The sequence below is a fragment of the Dipodomys ordii genome, unplaced genomic scaffold (genome assembly GCF_000151885.1).
Source record: "Dipodomys ordii isolate 6190 unplaced genomic scaffold, Dord_2.0 Scaffold107, whole genome shotgun sequence".
NCBI classification, from domain to species: domain Eukaryota; kingdom Metazoa; phylum Chordata; class Mammalia; order Rodentia; family Heteromyidae; genus Dipodomys; species Dipodomys ordii.
Window position 1 is genome coordinate 2,994,962 of NW_012267323.1, and position 16,275 is coordinate 3,011,236.

Genomic DNA, 16,275 nt, shown 5'->3' on the forward strand with positions numbered 1-16,275 from the left:
AATTCCAGGAACGTTTTCCATTAAGGACGCTTGGAGCAGATTTCATTTACATTAATAAGAACCAGAAAAATCTGCAGGGGGGTGTGGCGGCGGCTCGGGTGTGTGGTTACTGCTTACAGTTTTGCATTTGAGTCTAGTCGAGTGCAGCAGCAGCAGGAGGCATAGGAGGGGGCTTTAGAAGGGGCATCTATTTTTATTTTTATTTTTGTTGGTCGTGGGGCTTGAACTCTGGGCCTGGATGCTGTCCCTGAACTCTCCAGCTCAAGGCCAGCTCTCTACCCCCCCCAACCCCGGTCGTCCTAGGGGCTTTAACTGGACTTGGGCACTGTCCCTCAGCTCTTCAGCTCAAGGCCAGCACTCTACTGCTTGAGCCACAGCACCACTTCTGGTTTTCTAGTGGTTTATCAGAGATAAGAGTCTCACGGCCTTTCCTGCCAGGGCTGGCTTTGAACCGCGATCCTCAGATCTCAGCCTCCTGAGTAGCTAGGATGACAGGCATGAGCCACCTGCAACTGGCGGCTTCTAGTTTTAGAGAAGAGACCCACCCACATCATTGCTGAGGTGCTAGGGAAGAGATAAGAGTCCATGTATTACCAGGAGGTTGGGATTGGATGGAAGAGGAGAGAGACCCCCGCTTCCCCCAACTAAGACTCTGTGAGGGAGCAGCAGAGACCCCTAAACTCAAGTGTGAGAAGGGGGATGACAGAGCCCAGTTGTAGGCACAATTTGTGAGTGAGAGCCCTAGGTTTGTACCATCTGTTAGGAGTTCTTTGAGCTGAATAGACTGAGGCCCAATTTGAGCCTCAGTTTACCAGTTTGTTGCTATTACCTCAGCTCCCACCAGAGGTGTAGCTGCATTACATTATTATTATTATTATTTTGTCAGTCATGGGGCCTGAACTCTGGGCTTGGGCGCTGTCCCTCAGCTCTCCAGCTCAAGGCTAGTTCCCTACCACTTGAGCCACAGTGCTACTTCCAGCTTTTTTCTGCTTATGTGGTGCTGAGGATTTGAACCCAGGGCCTCATGCATGCTAGGCAAGCACTCTACCACTGAGCCACCTTCCCAGTCCCGAGGGGATGAATTTTCATGACTATTTCTGCCTACGTGCTGGTGGCCAGGGCAAAGGTATATGGAGCAAACATGCTTCATGCCTTGGAGGGGGTTGTGCTGGGGCCTGCAGACATCTGCATGTAGGGGCCTTGCACGTTTCAAGGATACTGGAGAAAGATACCTGCTATGGTGCTACAGCTGGATGACTAGCTGGGTTAGTACATGCGTGTGCACACGTACACACTGCACGCTTGTGGGTACAAAGGCGGGCCCCTCAGTTTAGACAAGGAAGTGGAAAAGGAACAATCCCTAGTCAAGATACTCCTCAGGGTTGGAGTTCAGCAACATCTGATTTCAGGACCTGTGGGCTGGCTGGGTAGTCTGTGGTGGTTAGCCCAACGTGGGCATTGGAGATAAGAGTCTTACAGGGTTTCCTGCCTGAGCTGGCTTTGAACCCTGAACTTCAGATCTCGGCCTCCTGAGTGGCTAGGATTACAGTTATGAGCTACCAGTATCTGCCAGCTTCCTGTCTTCTCCATGCCCCGCTCCCCCTCATCTGCTGATAGCCTCTCCCCCGCCATCAGCAGGCAGATTTTTTTTTTTTTTAATTTTACTCACAGCTCAGACATCTTATCTTAACAGCCTTGGGGGCAGAAAGAAACTGACTCCCCCAGGCCCCTTCCTGCCAGCCCTTCCCCCATTTAATCTTTCTTTTTCAGCCTCCTCTCACCCTAGAAGCTTCTGTACACCTCTCCTCTTCCCAGCATCCTCTAGGCTTTGCTCTTTGTCTTTTTTTTTTCTTCTATCTTTCTTAGGCTGTGTTCTCTCTCCCCAGGGCAATGGGGGTGAGGAGGGGCAGGGGCATCCCAAGGCTCCAGCTTATTCCAAGTTGGTTTATGTGCATGAGTGCTGGAACCCGCACTTTGAAGGGACTAGCCTACAGGAAGGATTCATCTCCATTGAACCTTTAAACCTCAGGAGACACTCAGACTGGAGTCTAGACTCAGCATTAGCCAGTGGCAGCCCACTTCAGACACCTCCAGCCACTGGCTTTGTGCCTCAGTTTCTCCCCGCCCCTCCTTTTTTTTTTTTTTTTGGCTGGTCCTGGGATTTGAACTCAATGCCTGGGCTTTGTTCCTGAGCCCTTTTTTTGCTCAAGGCTGTTTTTTTTTTTTTTTTTTTGGCTGGTCCTGGGATTTGAACTCAATGCCTGGGCTTTGTTCCTGAGCCCTTTTTTTGCTCAAGGCTGACACTCTACCACTTAAGCCACAGCGCCACTTCTGGCTTTTTCTGTTTATGTGGTACTGAGGAATCGAACCCAGGGCTTCATACATGCTAGGCAAGCACTCTATCACCAAGCCATATTCCCAGCCCTCAGTTTCCCCTTTAAAGTAGATTAGAGAGGATCTGTGGGTACCCCCTGCTTTCATCTGGGATCCCTGAGCGAGCTTGCCTCAGTCTCCATGGACAATAGAGACTTGGCTGTGTGTCTGATATGGGATCTGTCAGGAGTATTTCTCTAGGAGTCAATAATCATGCAGATGGGTAAGATGGGTTAAGGGAGTGTAAGAGGCCAGAAATGCATTTTATCGACTGGAGTAATTGTTTACCTGTGTTAGAAATGATTGTCAAGAGACAGGAGTACTTAATATGCACTAGACCAGTCTGGTATTTGCCTCAGAGCTGGATACAATGGGCACAACTTCTTCTAGCTAGTTGGGATCATTGGTGGGAGTAGTTGTGTGTGTGTGTGGGGGGGAGGGGGGTGTGGATCCTAAGGAATTGCCTGGCCAGATAGATGGTGGAGTGGCGCCACCTGCTGGTCACCAGAAGCACACTACTTTTCTCTAAGGGTCTGTCTCCTGGACAATCTCCTTCCCCCTCCCACCCCCCATCCCATCTGTCCTTGAGGGCATTCGTCACACCGGAAAATCAGGGTGGCTGGACTCTGGGGCGCCCTTGAGAACCCCCCCCCCAGCCAGACTGTGCATGCCTGGGAAGCTTAGCTCAGGCCTGGCTGCTCATCTGGGCTTTGAAACTTGTTTGATGCATGGCCATGACAGCTGCTCCTGGATGGCCCTCAAAGCCCTTCATATTGCAGCAGCTGTCCCAGCCAAGGGCAGTCTGGACTTCAGAACCCTGGAGGTTCCCTCCGGGTCAGCAAAAGCCCCTTCCAAATGTGGTATTTAGGTTTTCCCCAATTGGGAAGTTTGCACAGCTCTCAGCCCTGTGAGCAAGGGGTAGGAAAGCACACACATCCCTGGGCTGGGGTTGAAGCCAAATCTGACAGGTGTGTGAGAAGATAACCTTTGGGCATAAGGTGTAGGTCTTCAAGGCAAGAGTTATTTAGCACTGGCAGTAACTCCCCCCTCCTCCTGACAGATGTTTTACCTGAGACCCAAGCCCCCAGGTACAACCTGTTTTGGGGAATACAGCCTGGAACTCAGGAGCTGGAGCTGTCAATTCAGATGCAGAGTTGAGGGCTGTAATCTGGTTAAGTAGGCTGGAGACAGATGTGGCAGGAAGAACAAACTGAAAGATGGAGAAGGAATCATGTTCATAGGAACCCTTGATTTTATAAGGTCATATCAGTACTGACAGCAGATGCTGTGATTCAAAGCAGTCAACTTGGAAGCAACCTTGAGCAACTTTGGAGAAAGGGATCAAGCAACAACAGGAGTCATTTAAGTACTCTTCCTGTTGTGGGGAAGTTAACCTAAGACTAGAGATGGCTGAGTAAGAGCCTTTGATGTACTGTATACAGGTAATTAAGACTTTCTCAGATCCCATTGTGGTTGTGCTCATCTAAGGAACTATACTTAGGTGAGAAGTAGCTAATTAGGCTGCTTAGCGCTGCTGCTTAGGTACTAGAAACACCAGTATCTCCCCTGAGGTATCTGGAGGTGAGGCTGATCTGTCCCTAGGGTTACTAGTCCTGGTAAGGTGCTGGCCTTGGACGAGCCATTTCCTGCTTGAGCTTCAGAAACTTGAGGTCTGATTTACTTTCAGAAAATCCTGCATTTGCCTAGCAAAACTCTCTCCAAGGCCTGACCTGGAGGATCTGTGCCCTTGAAAATTCCTATTTTCTATTCCAATTGTTTAGGGACCAGGTCTGCTTAGACATAGAAAATCTACAGAAGCCATGGAACAAGTTTCAAGACTACCTTCCCTGACAATATGTCAAATCTGTGGAGTTCCATCAGTTTCGTTCGTCACACTAGTAGTGTGAGAGCAGCCTTCACGGACTTGACCTCCAGAAGTCTCTGAGACTCAGCCACATGTCCTACTTTTTGCTAAGTAAGGTCTATCTAGCCACAATTATTTCCTCTGTCCTACCTAGTGCTGTAGACAGGATGGGATGCCAGCATCTAGAAGAGAATGTTCCTGAGCATCTCCTTAGCAGTGCTGTAGGAAGAAAAATTCACTCTATGCTTCTTTATCTCATTGTTGGGTGGGTCAGGCAGAATTTGAATCACAGTCAAAAACTTGGAAGTTATTGATTTTGCCAGTACTGGAGCTTGAACTCTGGGAATGGGCACTGTCCCTAAGCTCTTCAGCTCAAGACTAGTGCTCTACCCCTTGAGCTACAACACAACTTCCGGTGGTTCATGCTTGTAATCCTAGCTACTCAGGAGGCTGTGATCTGAGGATCAAGGTTCAAAGCCAGCCTGGGCAGAAAAGCTGTTGAGACTTATCTCCAATGAACCACCAGAAAACCAGAAGTGGTGCTGTGGCTCAAGTGGTAGAGCACTAGCCTTGAGCTGAAGAGCTGAGGGACAGCACCCAGGCCCAGAGTTCAAGCCCCATGACTGACAAAAAAAAAAAAAAAAGGGAGCAGTATATCTTCTGGTATGTCTAATCTGTGAAAACTGGAGATGTGCTCACATACACTTTGGTCTTCACAAACTCAAAGTGGAAAAGCTCATTCCATTATAGTTGTTTCCATGAGTTGTTTCCTTTGGGGGATGGAGGGAGGACATAGTAGGTTTTTTTTAAACTAGGTTTTTAACTCAGGGTCTCATACTAGGCTCTGCTAGCCCCTAGAATGTTTTAAAACTTTTTTTTTCATTTTTCTAAAAGGTACTGGGTATCAAACCTGCTAGCCAATGAGCTATATATACTCCAACCCATTTTTTCTTGCTTTTGATAGGTTCTCACTCCATCAGCCCAGGTGGATATAAAACTTGAAAACAATCTGCTATAAAAATGAGACCTCGTTTCAAAAATCCAGAACCAGAAAGTAGAGGTGCGGTTTAACTGAGTATAAAATAAGCCAAGCAACAAAAGTACCAGGTACTTATTTTAAGTCCCAGTACTGGCACACACAAAAAAAGCAAAAAACAAACTAAAATTTAAAAAAATTGAAAAGCTTTCTCCAATTGGGGTGGTGCTGGAGCTCCTGGGGTATGTTCACAGCCATGCTGCCTAAAGACCAGATGCAGTCTGTGCAAGTCTTTGGTTACAAGACTACTCACACTGAAAACACAGAAACCATCTCTAGATAGCTTCTCCAAGGTGAACAGGCATTGGCCAGAAATGATCAAGTAGCACACACTGGAGTACAAGTTACAGAAGCCCGTTTCTCTGTGTGTGTGTGTGTGTGTGCCCTAGCACTTGAGACACAGCTCCACTTTTGGCTTTTTGGTGGCTTATTGGAGGTAAGAATCTCACAGTGCTTTTGTGCAAAGAGCAGTGTGCTGGTGCAGACATCTAGATCTGTGGGTGAAGGATAGTTATGTGGCCTAGAATTACATTATCTTGTCAGTCCATCTCCAAAGATCTGGTGGTCTGAGAAATTATGTGTATGAAGCTTCTAAGATCAAAGACCCCTTTCCTCCAGTAGGACCAGGCCCTGCTGGTAGCTAAAGCTGGAAGTGGTGCTGTGGCTCAAATGGTAGAGTGCTAGCCTTGAGCAAAAGAAGTTCAGGAGACAGAGCCTGGACCCTGAGTTCAAGCCCCAGGCCTGGTCAAAAAAAAAAAAAGCGCCTAGCATGAGAGACTCTGGGTTCCCTCTGCAGAAAGTCTGTACTCTATTTTCACTTTCAATTAACTTGTTGCTTTTCTACTAAAACAAACAAAAAAAAATCAGAGATTACCTTTGTAATAAACATTGTGAGATTTTTTTAGGATTCAACAACAAATTAAAAAAACCCCAACCCCTGCTCCTAGGCCTGACTGGCTCAAATATATTTTGCCCACCCAAGAATAAAGAGACTTAAGACAGCCATTTTTTAAGGTATTTCTTTTGTAAAGTAGCCAGATTTGGCAACTAGACTGAAAATTTTCCAAAATTCTGTACAAATGTATAATATACAAATATACACAAGGCTTTTGCCAAGAAAAGACATCACGACAACAAATGACAGAGGTGGCTTTGGTGTCAACTTACCACCTAGGGCATCTCAAACCCCCAAGGAGGAGGGACCACACATAGGCTACACATGTAAAACACACTACATTACACTATGTACACAGAAGTATAAAAAGCCCGTTGTCCCCTCTGGTCTGTTCAAAGGCCCTCAGGTGGGAAAGGAAGGTCATTCACCAGATAACCCATATAAGGGAGGCTCCTTTAAGGTGAAAGGGAGAACCCTGCAGAATGAAGAGGTTCACCCTAAAACTATTAACAGCACAAGGCATGCCCTTAGAAAGACAGGTGGTAAGAAGAAATTCAGAAGATGGCTCGCTCCTTGTAGCTCCTTGTCATCCTCTCAGTCTCATTCCATCTCAGTGAACCGGGCAAACATGGCTTTCCGGACAGCATCTTTGTAGGAATCAGCACCTGACAACCCATATGCACTGCCTTTGGCTCCGAGGCCAGCTCCTTTTAGCCGGACTTGAGCCTGGGGAAACATAAAGGATGGTTAGCATCTGGTAGGTAAGATGTGGGTTTGATCCCTCATTTCATCCAGACTACTTCTTACTATGCAGGGCCACCCACTAGGAGACTGTATGAAACAAAGATTTCTATACTGGTGAGGGTTAAGAACTAGAACAACAAAATGGGCTAAGGGCTGGGCACCAGTGGCTCACACCTGTAATCCTAGCTACTCAGGAGGCTGAGATCTGAGGATTATGGTTCAACACCAGCCCAGCTGCAAAGTCTTGTGAGATTCTTATTGCCAATTAAACACCAAAAAGCTAGAAATAGAGCTATGGCTTTAGGTGGTAGAGTGCTAGCTTTGAGCACAAAAGCTCGAGTCAGTGCCTAAGCCTGGCACACACGTGAGTGTACACACACACACACACACACACACACACACGAGCGCGCGTGCGTGCTAAGGAAGTAGGTGAATCCATGACCTCTATTCCTCAATGCCTGCTCAATAACCATCTATGCTCAGTAAGGGTCCCACAGTATTTCACTGAAACTTGGGGGAAGACCTGGTATCTTGTAGACATAAATTAGAGCAGAACAGCTGATGTCAGCAGAACTCATGTAGATAACTCACATGGATAAACATGGGCTATTAGAGACTGACTTAAGCTGTACTGCCAAGACAAGGAGGCGCAATCACTGGTGAAACACTTGCCTAAGCCAGTGGGTGGAGACCTCTGGTTCTAGGATTAGGTCTTAATATGGGCCATGACTGATTTAGGGATGTCTTTCATGGATGAAAATGCTACTAAAGTAAAAAGAAAAATCTTGCTGAGCGCTAGCAGTTCATATCTATAATCCTACTCAGGAGGCTGAGATCTGAGGATCTCGGTTTGAAGTCAGCCTAGGCAGGAAAGGCCATGAGAGTCTTTATATCCAATGAACCACCAGAAAACTGGAAGAGGAGCTGTGGCTCAAAGTGATAGTAAGCCTTGACCAAAAAAAATTCAGAGACAGTGCCCAGGCCTTGAGTTTAAGCCCCACAACTGACAAAAACAAAACAAAAAAACATACTTTTCTTAGGGAGGGGAAAGGGGGGCCCACTGTACTGAGCTTTGAATGAAGGGTTTCATACTTGTCTAGCATGTATTCTACCACTTGAGCAACTGCTGGCTTTTTTTGTAGTTTGGACTTTCTTGCCAGGGCTGCTTTGAACCATGATCCTGAGCGTAGCTCCTGAGTAGCTAGGTCTATAGGTGTGAGCCACTGGCAACCTGCAGGTCTTGTGTTTTTGTTTTTTTTTAACCCAGGCCAGACTCAAGACTGGTTCTCCTACATACATATGCCATAGGAGTAGCTGTGATTACAGGAATGAGCCAACTACACCTGATTTATTCTTTAAGAGTCTTTATTTTTGTATGGCCTGGCTTTAAACCATTATCCTCATATTTCTACCTACCAAGTAGCTGAGATTTGAAGTATGAGCTACTTGGGCTTGGTCTTACATTTTAATTGTTTAAATGCATAAGGAGAGTGACTGGAGAAAGAATTCTACTGTTGGTAATGACATGATCTGCAACTGTGTTAAGGTAAGATTGCTGCAATTGGGCTCAGACTTTCTGGATACTTTATCTTGGCTTATCTCTTTAACAAGCCTATACACTTAGCACCCAAACACTGATTCTGACCCTAGGCTTACCTCAATGGGAGCTGTGATGCCTTGACACTTTCTTCCCAAGCCTGAGCCTTCCCGCCAGCCCATGGCCTGCAGCATCTTGTTGCCAATGTTACTGTGGTCAATGCCATCTTTGGTGGGTTGCTCGTAATTCCTGCCAGTGGCAAACACACAGTTACTTAAAACAGCTAGAGCCCCAGCTAATGAACTGGAAAATGGTGCACATCACATACACAGTGCCAGCATCAAACTGCTTCTTGCGTTTGGGTTCTGGAGGTTCTGGAATGCCGTACTTCTCTCGTCTTTCTGCAGCTCGATCTCGGTATTTCATCTACGCAGGAGAAAGAACACTGTTAGATACATGCAGACTTTAATCTGTAATAATCTAATGTATAGGCTTCAAGACTTTTACCCTAAGTATCTTTTACTCTAGAACTTGGCATTTAGTGTAACTTTAAAAATACCAAATGTCTTGTTTCCAGAGACCTATTCAATACTCCTTGGATGTGCCAAAGTATAGACAAACACTTCAGAATTATCTCATCATGGGAAGTTTCTAATCCACTTATTTATTTCTAATCTATAGGTCCTATTGGTACAATTTCAGGATTCCTACTAGCCTTTTCAACTACCATCATCAACTGCTTGTCAACTGTTGGTATTACAGACTTTTGTTCTTAGCCCTGCCTGCTCCTTCCTTCTATATTACTTACAATCACTTCATATCCTTTGTTTCCTGGGTCTAATTTGTGGCTTCTCTCATTGCCTAAGATGACTTTTCTGACCAGGCAAAATGGAACATTCTCCCCTTAATAAAACTAGTGTGTATCACTAGTAAGCATTTGGGACCTTGAGCAACTTAAGTCTTGAGGTGTGTCTTTCTATTCTATAAATCTCATGAAGGATAGTGTGGGGGCTCAAAAAAGAATTCATACGGTCTAATCTAATCTATATGAGCTACAAGGATTAGGTGATAAGTATGTGACAGATCCTCCTACCCTGTCCCAGGAATGTGGAACTAAACACTTCAAATAAAAACTAAAACAAGACAGGCACTTGTGGCTCAAGCCTGTAATCCTAGCTACTCAGGAGATTGAGATCTGAGGATCATGGTTCAAAGCCAGGCTGGGCAGGAATCTTATCTCCAGCTAGTTACCAAAAAAGCCACATGTGGAATTGTGGCTCAAGTGGCAGACTGCTAGTCTTGAGCAGAAAAACTCAGGCCCTAAATTCTTGCCCAGGAGCAATGCCAAAAAAAGAAAAAGAAAAAAAAAGCCCAAACTACTAAAGACACATAGCCTAACACAACTCTCCCTAGTGACAAGTTTCCCATTCACCTCTCTCTCCCTCAGCTCCAAGGCTTCCAGCTCCTGTTCACTCAGCCTGGATCTTCGATAGATGTCCATGTTTTGCTATAAAAGAGTTTACAGACAGATTTAGAATATGCCAATATGAACCCTCCCAACATTAGCACTATCTTTTGTTTTTTAAGGGTTGAAGCTCAATACACTATGGTCTGAAAACAATTGGAACAATTTCCTAAAAGGCAACCATTCAACAGCAGATATGTTCTGAATATTCAACATGGTCAGGGCACTTCCATTATCTCATTGTCTCCCTTCTCTACCTTCAATTGGCTCACAGAAGCAAGCACACCTTGTGTAAGTCTGAGAGCTGTTGATGCCTGACAAGAGCATCTCTGTTTGGGAACTGACGACGGCAAAGTAGGCAGGCCATCTTCTTCCAGTCAGCCAGCTTCTCTTCCTCACTCTCAAGTCTTTCCACCAGTTCCTCCTCATTGTCACTGTCCCCACTGTAAGCAGCAACCAGACCCCTCTAGAGACAAAAGAAGGATGAGTCACTGGAAATGTACAATAGGAAGATGGCAAGAACTATGGACCTAGATAATGTTAAATTGTAATACAAAAAATATGCCCTTCCTGGGCACTGGTGGCTCACGCCTGTAATCCTAGTTACTCAGGAGGCTGAGTTTGAGGATTGCAGTTTGAAGCCAGCCCAGGCAGAAAAATCCCTGTGAGACTCATATCCAATTAACCACTCAAAAACTGGAAGTGGCACTGTGGTTCAAGTGGTAGAATGCTAGCCTTGAGCACAAAGAGGCTCAGGGACAGGGACCAGGCCTGAGTTCAGGCCCTACAACTGACAAAAAAAAAAAGAAAGAAAAAGGAAAAGAAAAGTGATGCTCATTACTCTGTGTCAACCTTTAATAGTAGCGAGTCATTGGGGCTGGGAAGGTGGCTCAGTGGTAGTGCGCTTGCCTTGCATGCATGAGGCCCTGGGTTAGATTCCTCAGCCCCATACAAGCAAAAAGAAAAAAGCCAGAAGTGGCGCTGTGGCTCAAGTGGTAGAGTGCTAGCCTTGAGCTGAAGAGCTGAGGGACAGTGCCCAGGCCCAGAGTTCAGGCCCCACAACCGGACCCAAAAAAAAAAAAAAAAAAGTAGCGAGTCATATTTCATTAACTGTGGAGCAGCAGTCAGGTATCATACTCCTAGCACCAACTGTCTGAGAGCTCAAGAAATGGGTTCTTAGATGACTGTTTTCAAACCACTGATCATGTACAAAAACCCCAAATACAACAGAGGTTAGAGTAATGGCTGCATCAGTATCTATCAAGTAGACTGTGTCTTGTCTTAATTTTCTCTTTCCAGATCATTAAAACTTCTGTTTACAGATGCAATGTAAATTCAATTTAGTGAGCTTAGGGTATCAGGCTTCATTCATTGCTCCATCACACTTGCTCTCAGGCACAGAAAATAAAGCCCTGAATATGGCTTCTATGTGCTGAACCTGCTCCAAATACCCACTGACAGAGACTATACCCCATTTTAAGTAGAAATCACATTAGCCAAGATGTAGTTGGGATTCAAACTGCAGACATAGTCTTTAAAATACAGGTACTTCCTTACTTTCAGGGGATTTTCCTCATCTCCATTTCGCACCAATTCTGGGATGAGCTGCTGCCTTTCAGCTAAGGCTCCCTGGAAAGGAGAATAAATAAACCATAGGCCTCAAGTTTTACATAGGCTCTCTTTACGCAGTGTGGCCATTTTTGTTATTACCTTCTTTTCAAAGAGAGCAAAACCCGCATCTGCTGCAGCAGATTCTCTCCTTTCTTCTTCTCTCAAGGAATTAACAGGTTGAAAGCTGTTTTTAAAATTTTCTTTTTGTTTGTTTAAACTCTTGGCCCAGCGTTCCATGTCTTTGGCGATCTAATGTCAAACAAAAAAATACCACCAAAAAAACCCACATTTAATCCTGTATACTATTACAATAAGCCATTAAGGACTTAATCAAATGGCCTATGACAACTTCCCTTATTTTTATTTTTTTGGTTAGTCCTGGGTCTTGAACTCTGGGCCTGAGTGCTGTCCCTCAGTAATTCAGCTCAAGTTTAGTGCTCTACCACTTGAGCTACAGCGCCACTTCTGATTTTCTGGTGGTTTATTGGAGATAAGAGTTTCACAGACTTTCCTACCCGGGCTGGCTTTGAACTGTGACCCTCAGATCTCAGCCTCCTGAATAACTAGGAATACAGGTGTGAGCTGCTGGTGCCTGCAAACTTCCATTATTATTAGTAGTAGTAGTAATTTTTTTTGTCAGTCGTGGGGCTTGAACTCTGGGCTTAGGCGCTGTCCCTGAGCTCTTCAGCTCAAGGCGAGCGTTCTATCCCTTGCGCCACAGCACCACTTCTGCTTTTCTAGTGGTTTATTGGAGAGAAGAGTCTTATGGACTTTCCTGCCCGGGCTGGCTTTGAACAATGATCCTCAGATCTCAGCTTCCTGAGTAGTTAAGATTACAGGCGTGAGCCACTGGCGTCCCGCTTATTACCAGTTTTTAATAAATAGTTCATGGGCCTGGGTACTGTCCCTCAGCTCTTTAGCTCAAGGTAAGCACTCTACCACTTGAGCCACAGCGCCATATCTGGTTTTCTGAGTGGTTTATTGGAGATAAGAGTCTCATGGAGCTGGGTGCCAGTTACTCACGCCTGTGATCCTAGCTACTCAGGAGGCTGAGATCTGAGAATTGCAGTTCAAAGCCAGCCCTTCTTCAAAGCCAGCCCGGGCAGGAAAGACTGTGAGACTCTTATCTCCAATAAACTATTAGAAAACTGGAAGTGGTGCTGTAGCTCAAGTGGTAGAGGGCTCGCCTTGAGCTGAAGAGCTGAGGGACAGCGCCCAGGCCCAGAGTTCAAGCCCCACGACTGACCAAAAAAAAAAAAAGTCTCATGGATTTTACTGCCCAGGCTGGCTCTGAACCATGATCCTCAGATCTTATTCTCCTGAGTAGCTAGGATTAGAGGCATGAGCCACCGGTGCCTGGCTAATAAATACTTTTTTTTTTTTTTTGGGTCCGGTCATGGGGCCTGAACTCTGGGCCTGGGCGCTGTCCCTCAGCTCTTCAGCTCAAGGCTAGCACTCTAGTGCTTGAGCCACAGAGCCACTTCCGGCTTTTTTCTTTTTTCTTATGTGGTGCTGAGGAATCGAACCCAGGGCCTCTAGCATACAAGGCATGCGCTCTACCACTGAGCCACCTTCCCAGCCCTAATAAATACTTCTTAAAAGACTATAAAGACTTCTAGGACACTTTTTTTCCCTCCATAAGATCAAACCCAGGTAAGCACTCTACCACTGAGCTACATCCCCAGCCCAGCCTAGTTTTTAAGAATCCAAATAAAGCTAACAGAAGTGCTACAACCCATAAATGAAGAATTAAGCCATTCAATATTCCAAGAAAACATTTATGGGTGCTATGGATGAGCCATACTCATTACCTGTTGGGCTGTTTTGCTCTTGGGTTTTTCTTTTTTCTCTTTTCCCTCTTTTGTGGGAGGCAGGCCTGCCTGCTGATGGGAGCTAGACTCTGCAGCTGGCACATAGGTCTCTTTCTCTCCATCCCAATAAAGGTACTGCTGTGTTAAGGAATTATAGTAGTACTAGAAGAAAAAGCATACAATTAACACATAACAATTCTGTAATGTCAAACATTTTTGGGGGGAGAACTGGGGATGGAATCCAGGACCTTATACATGCTAGTCATCACAGCTATCCTGTGATGTACCCCAAGATCTCTGTGTCAAACCTAAAGTAATATTTTGTTAAAAAGGTAAAAAGTAATTATTTATTTGTCAAAAACAAAAACAAGTCAGATGCTGGTGGTTCATGCTGTAATCCTAGCTACTCAGAGGGTTGAGATCTGAGGATTGAGGTTTGAAGTCAGCCAAGGCAGAAAACACTAAGAGGCTCTTATTGCCAATTAAGCACCAGAAAACTGAAAGTGGCACTGTGGCTCAAAGTGGTAGAGCATTAGCCTTCAGTGAAAAAGCTTAGAGACAGCGCTCAAACCCTGAGTTCAAGCCCCACAACCACTGCCACCACCAACAAAAACAAGACATGTAACAATTCTCTTCTCCTCTTTATTCCTGCCACTCAGTCTACTTGATCAACAGACACCCAGGAGAGAGAGATTGTGTTGTGTCTTGCAGGGAAGGGGTGAGATGGGAAAACAATACAGAAGTTATCCTTTTCTGTAGCTGAACTGAGAGGAACTAGACTACACAAATGAGAGGAATAAGAAAGCTGTACAGAGGTTGAACCTGCTTAGGAAGCTGGTATATTGTGTGTCACATATCCCTCCCCCACAAGAAACCTCAAGTTTTCAATGTCAACTTCCTGTTTAAAATATTTATTTTACTATTTTATACATACAGCTCCTGGTCATAAATATTTGTGGAGTGTTAAAGTTGCTTTTGCTCCTTAAAAGTTATGTATGGCACCAAAATTAAATATCACTCCAGACCTACTAAATTCTACCCAGAATATATTAGGCTGCCAGGTACCACTGGATTCATACCTCTAATCATGCCTTTACTACTCATAAGGCTGAAGATCTTATTTGTGTGGATGGCAAATCAGACTTCTAGCAAAAAGCTGGAACTGGAGACATGGCTCAAGGGATAGGACTCCAGTGATGAGGGAAAAAGACAAGCAAGAGCAAGGCCCTGAGTTCAATCACATACTGGTCACATATTGTCTGAATCTATTTATTTATGTCTAGAATTCATCTATTATGTCTATGTGTAAATCCAAAGAAAGAGAAAGTAGATTAGTGGTTACTGAGGAAGGGGAATAGAATGGAAAGTGACTGTGTAATATGTGCAGGGCTTCTATTTGACCTATGAAAATGTTCTGAGCTTAGAGAGCAGTGAGTTAACACAACACTGTGAATATAGTAAAAAGTAATGATCTACATTACTCTTTTTTTTTTTTGGTCAGTTGTGGGGCTTGAACTGTGGGCCTGGGTACTGTCCCTTAGCTCTTCAGCTCAAGGCTAGTGCTCTACCACTTGAGCCACAGCGCCACTTCTGGTTTTCTGGTGGTTTACTGGAGATAGGAGTCTTACAGACTTTCATGCCTGGGCTGGCTTTGAACCATAATCCTCAGATCTCAGCCTCCTGAGTAGCTAGGATTACAGGCATGAGCCACCAATGCCCGGCTCTTTACAAGGGATCTTGCAGATGTGCTTGGAATGTACCCATGTAAATATTTAAAAGAACTGCACACTTTGGTCCTGTGCACTTTTGTATTGTACATGTAATATGTAACATACCTCAAAATGTTTTGTGTGTGTGTGTGGGTGTATTGGGGCTTCAAACTTTGGGTCTTAGATCTCAGCCCCCTGTGTAGTTAGGATTATAGGTATGACCCACTGATTTACAGCTTCATAATAGCACTTGGTGGGCTCATGCCTGTAATCCTAGGATCACAGTTTGAAGCCAGCCTAGGCAGGAAAGTCTCTGAGACTCTTTTTGGGGTCCGGTCATGGGGCCTGAACTCTGGGCCTGGGCGCTGTCCCTCAGCTCTTCAGCTCAAGGCGAGCGCTCTACCACTTGAGCCACAGCGCCACTTCTGGCTTTTTTCTTATGTGGTACCGAGGAATCAAACCCAGGGCCTCTGGCATGCAAGGCAAGCGCTCTACCACTGAGCCACCTCCCCAGCCCGTCTCTGAGAGTCTTAACTCCAGTTAACCACCAAAAATGGTTATTAGAAGAAGTAGATCTGTGGTTTAAGTGGCAGAGCATCAGCCTTGAATGATAACCCTAAGGGACAGCAGCACCAGGCCCTGAGTTCAAGCCTAGTATGAGTATCAAATAAATAATAAAGATAAAGATAAATCTTACTCCTTTTGCATGGAAAGTTCATTTTGACTATTCCTCTTGTGCCTCATCAATGTTCTAAGGAAAGCTCAGATTCTTCCAGCAAGAGTGAAGAAGAAGAGAGCGTACTTACTTGTGAGTTGGGGTCATAGTACAGCCCTGTTGTAGGATCATAATAATATCCTGAAGATTCATCATACTGGTACGTAGATGTGTCAGGTACAGCTACAAAAACAAAATCCAGCATACAATTATTACAGGTAAAAAACTGGCTTTATTTCAATTCTAAGGCAGTGGGATGCAGCAGGCCTTAATGTTCTTCTTTTCCTCACATTCCCAAGTGTCCCTCTGACACCCATTTCAAAGGGAGAAAAACTTTTATTATACAAAGACAACTAGGACCTTCCAACTGTCAACAGCCCCATGAGGTTTGGCTTACCATATTTGGTACCAGGAACTACACCAGTAGGGGAAGCGGCTGGGGCCTGTGTACTTGTGCTAGTGCTAGGCTGTGCTTCCTCAGTCTGGAAAGAACAGCAGCTTCAATATAATTTCAA

General features: G+C 45.1%; 1 protein-coding gene across 2 annotated transcripts in view; it reads right to left on the bottom strand.

Moving 5' to 3' along the window:
• Window positions 1-6,284: 6,284 nt before the first annotated feature.
• Rbm5 (RNA binding motif protein 5) overlaps window positions 6,285-16,275 on the bottom strand; it is a 32,915-nt gene continuing 22,924 nt past the window's right edge. For both annotated transcript variants that reach the window (XM_013028157.1, XM_013028158.1), the window contains exons 16-25: window positions 16,158-16,242; window positions 15,852-15,943; window positions 13,337-13,498; window positions 11,625-11,774; window positions 11,472-11,543; window positions 10,201-10,380; window positions 9,882-9,956; window positions 8,778-8,875; window positions 8,569-8,698; window positions 6,285-6,894 (exon numbers count right to left, since the gene is read on the bottom strand). In XM_013028157.1, the coding sequence (XP_012883611.1) occupies window positions 6,769-6,894; window positions 8,569-8,698; window positions 8,778-8,875; window positions 9,882-9,956; window positions 10,201-10,380; window positions 11,472-11,543; window positions 11,625-11,774; window positions 13,337-13,498; window positions 15,852-15,943; window positions 16,158-16,242 (1,170 nt within the window). In that variant the 3' untranslated portion in view covers window positions 6,285-6,768. The remainder of the gene's footprint in view (window positions 6,895-8,568; window positions 8,699-8,777; window positions 8,876-9,881; window positions 9,957-10,200; window positions 10,381-11,471; window positions 11,544-11,624; window positions 11,775-13,336; window positions 13,499-15,851; window positions 15,944-16,157; window positions 16,243-16,275) is intronic.